The sequence below is a fragment of the Vidua chalybeata genome, chromosome 7 (assembly GCF_026979565.1).
Source record: "Vidua chalybeata isolate OUT-0048 chromosome 7, bVidCha1 merged haplotype, whole genome shotgun sequence".
In the NCBI taxonomy this organism is placed as follows: Eukaryota; Metazoa; Chordata; class Aves; order Passeriformes; family Viduidae; genus Vidua; species Vidua chalybeata.
Window position 1 is genome coordinate 395,395 of NC_071536.1, and position 12,919 is coordinate 408,313.

The 12,919-nt window shown below is 44.9% G+C and overlaps 1 protein-coding gene across 3 annotated transcripts; it reads right to left on the reverse strand.

Moving 5' to 3' along the window:
* Positions 1 to 12,919, reverse strand: LOC128790666 (endogenous retrovirus group 3 member 1 Env polyprotein-like). 3 transcript variants are annotated; one of them, XM_053947616.1, is made up of 2 exons: positions 12,837 to 12,919; positions 1 to 2,641 (listed from the first exon to the last, which is right to left on the reverse strand). In XM_053947616.1, the coding sequence occupies exon 2, from the start codon at positions 1,480 to 1,482 to the stop codon at positions 559 to 561; it is 924 nt and encodes a 307-aa protein (XP_053803591.1). In that variant the 5' UTR covers positions 1,483 to 2,641; positions 12,837 to 12,919; the 3' UTR covers positions 1 to 558. The 3 variants fall into 3 exon arrangements, with proteins under 3 accessions (XP_053803591.1, XP_053803589.1, XP_053803592.1); XM_053947614.1 differs by lacking the exon at positions 12,837 to 12,919 and adding an exon at positions 8,341 to 8,726; XM_053947617.1 differs by lacking the exon at positions 12,837 to 12,919 and adding an exon at positions 8,280 to 8,327.

A 12,919-nucleotide genomic window follows, 5' to 3' on the forward strand; every position in this document is an offset into this window, starting at 1 on the left:
TTGATTAAAAAAGTAAGCTTCTTTATTACAAAATGAACAACTGGCCGCAAAAGCCTCAGGCAAGTCCAGATACTGTTTCAACAGCTTAGTAATTGTAACCTAGGGGTGTTTTCAGGGAAAGCGGCTCCCAGGAAAGACGCGGGAGTTAGACACCCCAGGCCTTTTCAAGTCTCTCTCTTGTCTCCTGATTGGGGCGCTCAGGATCTGTGCTGTGACAGGTCTATTTCTCCATTGCTGATTGACTTATAAGTTGGTGCAGTCTTGGCCAATCATTTTGGAATTCTCACCTCCCATTGGCTGGTCTCTCTTCCAATCTTGATTTAAGTTGTGGTTGTGTTCTATGACAGAATACTCCTGAAAGTTTCTCTGCCCCTGCACAAAGATTGGCAACCCATCACCTCCCTGGTTCCACTCCCCCTTTATACATGAACCACACTACTGGGTTTTCATAGAACTAATCACACTTTGTTACTGGTATTAACAACATTTAACTTGTATTAACAACATTTACCTTGTATTAACAACATTTAACCATTGTTAACTACGTTCCCCAAAGGTTTAAATTTTATTTTTGTTCATAACAATCCCCCCTCTAATTCTTTGATCGGGCTTGGCCCGCATCAGCCTTAACTTATCAAACTGGATTTCATACTTTTGGTAAAATTCTCTTAACTTCTGGTATTTCTCATACATCTCTTTTGCGCTCTCTGTTCCTTTTCTGTCTTGGTTTTCTTTCATCAGCATAATTTTCTCATCTGTTAACCCTTCAAGAGAAGTCTGGACAATGTTATTAATCATTCTGATAAGACAAGGTATTAAACAAGGAAGGAAAATTAAATTTATGAGTCCCCCCCCCAACCCCCCTCCCCCTATAAGCAGTATCTTTTTCCACCATTCTCCATTCCAGATGTTATCCCACCAATTAGCTTTTATCAATGGGGTCCATCGTTGTACTGGTACATGTGCGAGTTTTCTAATCCTGGTGGTTACATTTTTAATTAGGTCCCCATGATTGTCAATTTCTAGACAACATTCAGATGAATTAAACTTTCCACATACCCCTTCTTCTTCGGCCAGCAGGTAGTCCAAGGCTAGCCGGTTCTGATATATGGCAGTCCTCATCTGGCGGCTCTGTACTGATAACAAGTCTAAAACTAAAGCTGTCTCATTAGAAACTATTCCTAGAAGTGCTTGTAACCTTATAATTGTGTTCAACATGTAAATGGGGGTTCTATACCCCCATGCACCGTCCTGTGCCCAGGTGGCAGGGCCGTAGGTTTCAATAATTCTCTCTGGGGGCCACTCTTCGTCTCCCCAGCTCTGGGTTCCTCCAATTAGATATCTCTTTTGACGTTTTAATTCATCATAGAGGGGTACCCCTAAATCTGGATGGTCATCTTTTGGAAGTAAAAAGAATGACACTCTTATTACACCTAATGTACAACTGCCCTTCCAGTCTTTTGGTAGCATCACATATGCCATCTTTCCACAAATCCAAAACAATCCTTTTGGGCCTTTCCAGAATTTTAGTGATCTGGTATTTCTAACTTCATTTTTGTTCCAAAATTTAGACAACCAGGGTTCGTCTTGAAATAGATTTGGTTCTTTAGCTAGACACTCCTACAATTGTTCTCTTTGTATAAATGAACAGTTTGAGCCTGGCTTTTGTTTTTGTGCCCAATACAGATGTTTACTCTGGGGAATCCACCACTCATGGGTATCATTAGTAGTTAGATACCTTTTACAAGACAGTTCACCTACATAGGAAAGAAAGTTCAGTCCTTTTCTCCATATACATTCTTCCCCGATTACCTCGGACTTTAAGTTCCAAACTTCTTCCGCATTTTGGACGTCTGGTTTTCGATCTCTATCTAGGTTTTTCATTGCTTTTAGAGTTTCTTGAGGGCTGAGCGCGATTCCTTCCCAGGGCCATATTTCTGACCTCCTGGTATCCCCACATATCCAGCATATATTCGATACGTTGAACTCATGGCTAATTCTTTCTACTAGATCTGAAAACAAATTCTTTCCATTCGGTAATTTTGTTTCTACCCCTGGTTTATTCACCCTTTTTATTTCTTTTTCTTTTTTTAAGTCCAATCCTTTTCCATTAAGTCCAAACCTTATTCCCTGGTTTCTTGTCAGTGCAGAACCATTTCTCCCTTGTAGGGCATTCCCCCACTAGTTTCTGTTTAGGGGTCCCTTCATTTTCAAATAGCCAATAGGTTTTTCCATCTTCTACACAGGTTTGTAATTGTGACAAGTCAACACACTCAGGGTTAAGATTAGTGTGGAATCTGAGAACTGCGCTTCGCGCATTTCCGGTATAGACAGCATGATAGCACTTATCACAGGAGTTTGGTGAGCTCTCCTGGAGACTCACAGTCGTTATTGCTATCAACCCCCATAGGGGTCCAGTACAGGTTACTCTCTTGATTCTCATGGTCCTTAGTCAGCTTTGGATGGTAAGAGCACTGTCACCTGATCTGGGCTTGCCCCCTGTGCTTACCGGTTCTTACCGGTGTCCACGTCTCACTCCACTCTTTCCCTGTGTTGACTTGTTATTTTTTTCCGTTTTAGGGTCAGATCACTACAGTGGTGGGAGAATGCTCTATCTTATGGAGACTTCTTGTCACTGATTCTGTAATGAGAAATACCAGAAATTGTAATTAGTTGCCATTAGTTGAATGTTTTACTTTTACTTTTTAAAATCAAAGAGATGCTTTTCTAACTTCAATAAATATTTTCAATAGTAACATTTTAATAAATATGACAATAAATATTCATATAATTCTTTATCTTAACTTTTACACTAATACTGGATTTAAATAGGATATTAAATAACAGGTTGATAAACAATATCTTTAAATAACAGTTCATAAATTACAACATTAGAACAACACTTATAAAAACAAGAGGTGCTGCTTGATGTTAGTCAAATTTCCCATAGTCTATTCTGTGGGAGCCGGAACTGGACTTTTGACCCTGGTATCATGGGTCCACCCTTTCTCTTGTGTTCTTTTTGCAGTTTTGGTAGTCAATGAAACTTGGTACGGGCCTTCCCATCTGGGGGTTAACGGCTGTTCTTTCCACGATCTAATTAATACCCAATCTCCTGCTGGATATTTATGGATTTTAAAATCAATAGGAGTACTTTGGGGGAGATATCATTTTCTTCTTAACTCTTCTAATGTTTTTGCAATTGTTTTTAGGTGAATTTTCACATCTTTATCTCCTTCGTATGTCCCCATGCAATGTGAGGTGGTCAAAAATGGGAGTCCAAACATCAATTCATAAGGGGAAATACCCACATCAGATCTAGGCTTTGTTCTCACTCTCATCAGGGCTAATGGGAGGCATTTGATCCAATTAATTTTTGTTTCATCTACTAGCTTGGCAAGTGTAATTTTCAGGGTCTGGTTAGCTCGCTCTACTCTTCCTGAGCTTTGGGGCCTCCAAGGAGTATGCAACTTCCAAGTCATACCAAGGGTTTTGATTACATTTTGTAAAATTCTAGCAGTAAAATGAGGCCCTCTGTCTGAATCTATTGTATTCACTATACCATAACGTGGGATAATTTGTTCAAGTAGAATTTTACTAACAGCTCCGCAGTTGCTTTTACTGTTGGAAAAGCCTCTATCCAATGGGTAAGGTGATCGATGATAACTAATAAATATCTAAACCTCTGTACCTGAGGAAATTCAGTGAAGTCAATTTGTATATCCTGAAAAGGCCTTTTAGGTAATTCTCTTCCCCCTACAGGTACTTTCTCCATTATTTTATTGTTTCTTTTCTGACAAGTCATACAATCCTTTGTTACAGCTTTTCCTAGCCCAAATAACCCAATGCGCACATATGTTCTTAAGAAGTGATCACACAGTGCTTGAGTTCTCCAATGCGTAGAGGCATGCAGAATTTCCAGGATTTTCCGAGATAGATTTTTATTCAATACTTGCCTCCCATCAGGCATTGTCCATTTCCCAAATTCATCCTTAACGCCCCCTTGTTTTTGCAATTCTTCTTGCTCTCGTTCTGTGAATATTGGAATCTCTTCCCCATCTATTACTCTTAGGTTTTCTATTTTAAGTAGCTGCTCTTCTTTTCCTAAAGCTGCCCCTTTAGCTGTCTGATCCGCTAAATTATTTCCGAGTATTTCTATTGATGTCCCCCTTTGATGTCCTTTAACATGTACTACTGCGACTTGTAATGGATCTTTTAGTGCTTTTAATATTTCTTTTATCAATTCTTCATGAATTAACATTTTACCTTTAGACTTTATGAACCCTCTTTCCTATCAAATCTAACTGAATGTGTGAACAACTCCATAAGCATACTTAGAATCAGTATCGATAGTTCCTTTATTGTATTTCAACCAAATTAGACCTCTTACTAGGGCATACAATTCACAGCACTGAGCTGACCATTTCGTTGGCAATTTTCCTTTCTCTATTACTTTCATCGTTTCCACATCTATGACTGCGCAACCTGACATCCTTTTCCCTTCGACAATTCGAGAAGAGCCATCTACAAATAACACTTCCCCTTCTAATAAAGGTAATTCTTGTAGATCTTTTCTTGCTTTAGTTTGCAGATCAATTAATTCTTCACAACAATGTTCAAGGTGGCCTTCTGATTTCCCATATAAAAATTGTGCAGGGTTTTGCACTTTTGTAGTTGTAAGTTCTATGTTATCAATATTAGTGAGTACTTCATTTCATATTTCAGTAATCGACTGTCCGTAATCCACTGACTAGCTTTCTTGCTTAATATTAATTCTATATCATGGGGGATATGTACCTTAATTTTACCTCCACAAGTTAGTTGATAACTTTCCTCAATTCGAGTCACAGTAGCGGCCCCTGACTGTAGGCAGGTGGGCCAGCCTCTCACCACAGGGTCTAACAATTTAGATAGATACGCAACCGGTTTCCTTTCTCAGCACCACTCTTGCACTAATACACCATTAAACAATTCCTTCATCTACATTTACAAACAGTTCAAAAGGTTTTTCCAAATTTGGCAAACTTAAAACCGGAGCTTTCATCAGTCTTTCCTTCAATGCCATTAATTTCCCCTCATCTGCTTCAGTCCATTCAAAAGTCCTGGTCTCAACCAATTGATCGTATGAAAATTTAACTAACTGGGTGTGTCCATCAATCCAGGATTTACAGTACCCAACTAAAGCTAATAATTTTCGTACATCCCCTTTTGTCTTTGGGGAGGGCAGGGATAGGATTCCCTCAATTCTACTCATTGCTAATTTCTTATAACCTTTCCCAATTAAAAGTCCTAAATATTTTACTTCTTGCTCTACAAATTGGAGCTTTTTTCCTTGACGCCTTTAACCCCTTTTTTTCCCAGAAAATTTAAAAGTCTTATGGTAGTTTCTCATATTAGTTCCTTTTGCTCCCCTGAAATTAATAGATCATCCACGTATTGTAAAATCTGGCTATTCTCTTTTGGCTCAAATTGCTCTAATAACCCTTCCAGTGCTTGTCCAAACAAATTTGGTGATTCAGTAAACCCTTGGGGCAATCTCATCCATTGATATTGTTGTTTTCTCCCTGTGTTCTCATCATACCATTCAAAAGCAAACCACCCCCTACTTTCCTCTGCTAATGGGCACGCCCAAAATACATCTTTAAGAGCTATCACACTAAACCAGGAATGTTCTGGTGGTTTTTTATTCAACAGAGTGTAAGGGTCGGGCACTACTGGATATCTGGCTACAGTTTGCTTATTGACCTCTCTTAGATCCTGTACTAATCGCTATCTTCCATCCGGTTTCTTAACTGGTAAAATTGGTGTATTGTGGGGTGACATGCACGGCTCTAATACCCCATCTTGAATCAATCCTTTTATTACGGGACTTAACCCCTGTTTTCCTTCAGCTGAGATGGGATATTGACGGACTTGAATGGCTGTAGTTCCGGGTTTCATTTTTATCTCTATCGGTGGTATGTCTAATAAACCTCAACCACCCTCTTCTGCCCACACCTGGGAATCTATTTCTTTCTCGTCTTCTCTATTTAATCTCATAATTGTTGCTACCATCTTCCCTTCTTTCGGAACTACCCCATCCCCATCTTTATTTGTAAATCACGGCCGAGTAAGTTACAGTTCAACTTAGGCATAAATAGTGAATCAACACATCCTTCCCTTGAATTTCCTCTCACTATTACTTGTTTAATTACAGGTACTTCAAATGGACTGTTGCTTGCCCCTCTTACTTTACAAGTTGCTCTACTAAGTTTGCTCCTTCTGGTATCTTAAAAACACATGACCTATCAGCTCCTGTATCTACTAAAAATTCAAATTCTTCTCTCTGAGGGCCTACTTCTCAATTTATCGAGGGCTCTGCTTTTAAATCTTTTACTGCCCTCAGAGAATAGAGCCCTTGACATCCCTAATCTTCTCCTTCTCCAACTCCTGTCTCAGTTTCTCTGTATAATTTCTGGCCCTTTACGAGCTGCTTACAATATTTCTTAACGTGACCCCCTTTACCGCAGTAAAAGCAGTCTGGTTTTTCAAATTCTCCTCTTTGGTCTGGTTTTCTCTCCTTTGAACCATACCAAGGCCAGTAAACTGACCCTTCTTGAAGAGCCTCCTTTGGCCATATCTCGACCCAATACTGTATCATCTTTATTTTATCTAATTCCTTAAACTTCTCATCACTTTCCCATTTTTCAATCATTTCTCCTAAAGGGCTACTGGGTGGAATTTCTTTCAGCTTACCCTTCTCAGTCCTTCCCCTACGGGAGTTCTTACTAGTACACTGCCCCATTTTGTAAATGAACCGGACAACTAACTAACCTAGCAACCAGTAACTCAAATGAGCTCATGAAAGGATCTACACTTATATGAAATAGGTCAATTGAAATAACTCTTAACAAAATAAACTGATAAAGCAATTGGAACCTTGATTGGTCAAAAATAAATTCTATCCAAAATATTGAATACAACAATCTAAATTAACGTAATGAATACGAGCTTGAATAATCAAGTGATTGAAATCAAACAAAAAATTAAAGTATTGGCATTTAATTAAAACATTTGAAATAAATAATTAAAATAAAATAATTTAATTAAAGTAAAAATGATCAGAATTAAATTAATTGGAATCACAAAATGAGAATTGTGTAATTGCAATAAAGAAACAATTGGAATAAAACAATTAAATTTCAATAAAATGATTGGAAATAAGCAATCAGACTAGCACATGATCATTTAATTTTAAGTATTGTATCTAACAAAATAATGGAATTAACAATTTTTTAAATTAAAACAATTGAATTAAATAATTAATAAATTGAAACAAAGCAATTGAAATAAAACAACTGAAATAAAACAACTGGAATGAAACAATTGGAATGAAACAATTGCAATAAAACAACCAGAATAAAACAACTGGAATAAAAAAAATTGGAATAACAATTTCTAATCCAGGTCAGGTTTAAATAAGACTAATTGAAAAACAAATATTTGAAATAGAATGACATAATTAAAACAATTACTTAAAATAATTGGTGAATTGAAGTAAAACAATTGAAATAAGATATTGAAAAAAATTGAAATAAAACAATTAGAACAAAATAATTGAAATAACAACATTCAATCGCGGTTCAGATTTAAATGAGAATAATTCAAAATCAAATAATTGAAATAGAATGAAATAATTAATAGATTTGAAGCAGAATGATGGAAATTAAAGAATTAAAATCACAATTGTATCAACTTTAAAATTAAAACAATTGAATAAAATAATTAATAACTTGAAATTAAAAAATGGAATAAAACAACTGAAATAAAACAATTGGAATAACAATTTCTAATCCAGTTCAGGTTTAAATAACTGAAAATCAAATAATTGAAATAGAATGAAATAATTAGTAGATTTGAAGCAGAATGACTGAAATTAAATAATTGGAATCACAATTGTCAACTTTAAATAAAATGATTAAATTGAATGATTGAAATTAAATAATGAAATTTGACAAAACTTTGTAGAGTAAAACAATCAAATAAAATAATTGATAAATTGAAATTAAATGATTAAAATGTAGAATCTAAATAAAACATTACCAGTAGAACACCAAATGAATCTAACAGAAACAATTAAATAAATCAATCTGAATAGATTACAATAAAAAGATCAATCTATATATAACTAGTAATAATCCAAAATACCAAATTGGAATTCTTGTAATTGAGATTAATAAAATGAACAAACTTAATGAAATAATAAAAAAAAAAAACAATCTATAGAGACAAAAACTCACAGAGGTAGGGCTTCTATCCCCTGTTGCTCTCTGCTAATTGTATATCCTGATTTTCACTGACCTGCTCCTACAAAGCCACTCCCATCTGTGAGGGATGATTGGGGGGCGTAGGCATATATAAGAACCGATGAATTCCTACTCCTTTTCCCAGTTTATAAGATTGTGGTTTTGAAAGGGATAACTTCTGCTGGTGACTTGTGGCTCCACTAATATTCAAAACTTTACCAGGACCAATTTTTTCCAACTCTATATTTAATACAGAATGTGTTGCACCTGCATTCACCAGACATTTCATTTTCCTCATCTTTTCCCCCAGTTCTATTTTGACCAGAGCGTTTTCTGGGGGGATGCCCGCCAGCCAGCCCGTGCATTGATTCTTTGCCAGATGCAGCCCTGGACCGGACACAAGAGCAGGAACCCGCCCGTGGCCGCTTCCGCAAAAGCCTGAAGGTACCAGCAGCCATCCCCACATGGGCTGGGCCTGCTGTCACTGCTCAGCCCAGCACCACGCTTGGAGCACTCCATGGAACATCCCAGGCTTCCCTGTCCTTTCTTCTCCTGCAGATGTTCCGGCAGTTCCTGCGCATTCGGCATAGAAAGACCGGCAGCACAGCAGCTGAGGGCAGAGCCGAGCCTGACTCGGGGCTGACCGAGCTCCAGGCAGAGCCTGATGGCAACACAGATTTGGCTGAGCACTCAGAAGACTCTGAGACCTCAGAGACTGAAACCTAGGCAAAGGCTCTTCTCACGTCAATGACTGAGGACGTGGCCATCACAAACCACGACAAGGAAGAGACTCAGGGCGTCACAACTACTGACACCAGCCCAGATTCACTGGAGCACTCAGAAGACTCTGAGGTTGCAATGAATGATCACAGGGCAAAGGCTGACATGGCACTGACTGAGGATGTGGCCATCACAAACGCCAACACCGCAGAGACTCAGGGCCTTGCAAATACTGACACCACGCCCACTCCCACTCTGAGTCAGGAACTCATATTCGACTATTTCAAGGAGCCTTGTGTTTCTTCTCACCAGCAGCAGCAGGTAAGCAGCCTGGGTCCACACCTGGAGGCCTCCCAGGATGGTGTGTCCCCTCAAGCCATGGTCTCTGGGCCCCCTCAGCCTTTGAGGCCAGCACAGTGTGGTGGGAACAGAAGCATTTCTTGGGGGAAGCTGGGGAAGTTGTTCCTTTGGACAGCGCTCCAAGTCTCCCCCATGTCTCCTCCAGGTGCCAGCCAAGGTGGAGAACATCCACCAGAGTCTCATGTCCCACGTCTCTGTGGATGCCAGGCTGCAAACGGACATTGTGAGGCTGGCAGAAGAACACCCTGCTGACGTGGTGCTGACCCTCCTGCGCTGTGCCCCAACATGTGACAGGTACGGGGCCCACGAGCCTTGAGAGCTCAGGGCTCAGCAGCCTTTAGGGCCCGTGGCCCTGCACAGCCTGTCCAATGGTCTCTGCCAGACAGGCAGAGAGGCCCAGGACCCTCAGGCCCCTCTGTTTCCTGAGCCTGCTGCCAATGCTCCCCCCCTGCCCTTCAGGGCACCAGGCCTCTGTCACCTGGGCCCCCACAGCTGCACAGGGCATGGTGCTGTGACTGAGATGCCCCTGACACAGAGCTGCCATCCCACAGAGCTGCTGCAATGATGTGGAGAGCCATAGGCTCATCAGGACCAGCACTGGAGAAAGTGCTGCCAACACTGCTCTGTGTGATGGAGGACTGGCCTCTGCACAGAATGTGCACCTCCGATGGGGACAACAAGGACCTTTTTGCCCTGGCTGTGAGTTTCTGGGCCTTTGCTCAGCCCCAGGTCGCCTCTCCAGCAGCTCTCCATCCTCTCCATGCCTCAGGCGCTGGGCTGAAACCTGGCCTAGGGGCAGGCTCAGGGGGCAGCAGGCCCGCTGCTCCCCCTGAGCCTGCCCTTGGGCCCTGCCCCATGGACACCTCGGCACTGAGCGCTGCCTTGGGCTGCTTCTTTTGCAGGCAACTCTGGTGATCTGGCTGATTGTCCAAGTGCCTGAGTGCCACGAGACCATCGTCCTTTATTCCTCCCGCCTGTTTGTGGCTCTGCTCTTCCATGTTGTCATCACCACACAGCAGATGCCACCAGAGGAAGTTGATAACTTCTGGAGAGCATGCAGGGAGGAACACCGCCTTCCCAGCAAGCCCAACAGGTCCCAACAGTCCTCCTGTCCTTCCCATGCCCTTGTGGCCAGCGCCAGTGCTCCCAGTGTGACCTGGGCTTTCCTCTGCACACAGGTTTGCAGTGCAGGCCATGAAGGCTCTGCTCTGCCGACTGCAGTGTGACCATGTGGTGGTGGCTATGGAGCGCAAGCGTGGCTGGGACACGCTGCTTTGTGCTCACACCCAGCACTATGCCGTGGGTCTGCTGGCCAGGTGAGACCCTCTTCTGCCCACTGCCCCCAGCATTTGTGCCCTGTGCCCCACACAGTCCCTGTGCTCATGGGCCAGTGGGCCTCTTCAGCGGGAGACAGCCAAGAAGACTGGAAAAGGCTGGGAGAGGAGGGTGCCCAGAAGGGGCTGCCTCTCCAAGTGCTCACATCCCCTCCAGGGATGCTGGGGAAAGACCAGAGCTCTGTGAGTCAGTGTTGTGAGAGGTTTGGTCTCCCCACCTCAGGGCTTTGGTGTCTTTTTCCCCCCTGCCAGGGAGATGCTCCGTGGTTTGATCCCTTTGTGTTCTCGCATCGCACTCCACTTGCTCCGGCAGCTCAGCAGGGAGGAGCCGTGCTGGGATCTGCCTGCCCTGGCATTCCTTGTGGAGGTGAGCCTGTTGGCCAGCGCTGCCTCGCTGAGCTGCCTCCCAGCTCTCTGCCCTCTTGTAGCCACAGCTGCCAGGACAGTGCCCACACCCTGTGCTGCTGCCTGGGCCCAGCCCTGTGCGCTTCTGGGCTCCTGCCGGCCGGGTCCCCTGTCACTGCCCTGTGCCTTTCAGGTCCTCGAGTGCCTGGACACGACTAAATGTGGTGACAGCATGCTGGAGATTATGTCAAGGCACCTGCAGAGCGAGTGCAGGGAGCGGCATCGCCTGGCACTCAGAGGCCTCGTGGTGCTCAGCAAGGATCCCTCGATGGTGAGAAGGGGGCAACGGCTGAAGCTGCGCCGGGCAAAGCAGCCCCTTGGTCTGGCAGGGCTTCAGGAGCTGAGGCAGCTGCTCCCAGCTCTCCTGCCTCACCTGCCCCAGTGCTTTGGGACAGGCCTTTGGCCTGTGGGCCCTGCAGCAGCAGGGTGGCGTTGCAGTGCCAGGGCGCTGCTGGCCGTGCAGCCGTCCATGGCTTCCCAGCACAGCCTTGTGTTCCACCCAGGCCAGAAGAATGTGCAGCGTGTCTCAAAGCCTTCTGGAGCTGTTGGGGGATGGAGATAGAGAGGTGGTCAGCATGAGCCTCCATGTGTTCACCAATGTGCTCCAGCACAAAGACATCCTGGTATCCAGCACCACCGCCCCAAAGCTGGCTGAGGCACTCCTGCTGCTCTTTGATCACGTAAGGTTCTGCATCCTGAGCCACAGGCATCGGGTGCTTCCCAGAAACTTTGTGCCCTGTGGATTTTCAGGCCTTTGCCCAGGTGGGCCTGGAGTAGCTGGTGTAGGTCTTTTCCTTTCCTCTAGGACAACAGCCATGTGCAGTTGCTCTCCATTCAACTCTTCTGTAAGGTGATGGACTTGGTAGTGGATGAGGGAAAAAAGCCCCTGGAGACAATTGTGAACAAGAGCCTGGACACACTTTTCATCTACTGTCATGATGACAACTGGCACGTGGCAAAGGTGAGCATTTCTATGATGCTGGGAGGGGGCTCGGCTGCCTCCTGCCCTGGCGCCTGGCGGGCTGCAGCCTCCTCCAGGCCTTGGCACAGGGGCACAGGTCTTGTGGCCTGGGCTGTGGGGCCATCTCTGGCTCTCTGCTGCTCTCCAGGCCTCTCAGGAAACGCTGCATTGGGTGGCCAAGTACCTGAACAGGAGGGATCTCGAACAAGTGGTGGAGAAGGAGCAGCTGTCAAAGTTTGCTGAGGTCCTGGTAAGGACGGCCTGGAAGGCCCAGGCTCAGCCTGGAGAAGCCCCATGGGCACAGTGCTCAGTGTGTGGGCTGGCAGCTGTGCCCCTGCCCGCTGCTGCAGCCAGAGGCCGCGCGGGCTCTTCTCCAGGCTCCCGTGGGTCCCAGCCGGGTGCCGATGGAGCCCCAGCTCGGCGGAGCTGCGGGGCGGCACCGCGGCTCACCGGGCAGCAGCCGGCCCTCTGACCCCTCCAGAGCCCGGCGCCAGCGGCTGCTGGCCGGGCCTCAGGGCTGTGCGGGCAGGGGAGGCCTGGGCTGGGCGCAGGGAGCGCCCGGCCCAGGGGCGGAGCCCGCGCCAACCCTTCCCTCCTGCTGCTCTCTCCAGCTGGCAGAGGACAGGAGCCGAGCGGCCGAGCACCTGCGCCGGGCCCGGCCCTACCTGCAGAGCCCACAGGAGCCCCTGCGAGAGGCGGCCGTCAGGTTCATGGGTGAGCCACAAGCCCGGGCTCCCTCCCCACCCCGCCGCAGCTCGGCCCCAGCCCCACCTGCTGCCCCGGCAGCGCCATCCGGGCCCGGCGCCGTGGAGCCCCGCCTGGCCTGGGCGCTGCTGCAGCCCTCCGGCAGCCGT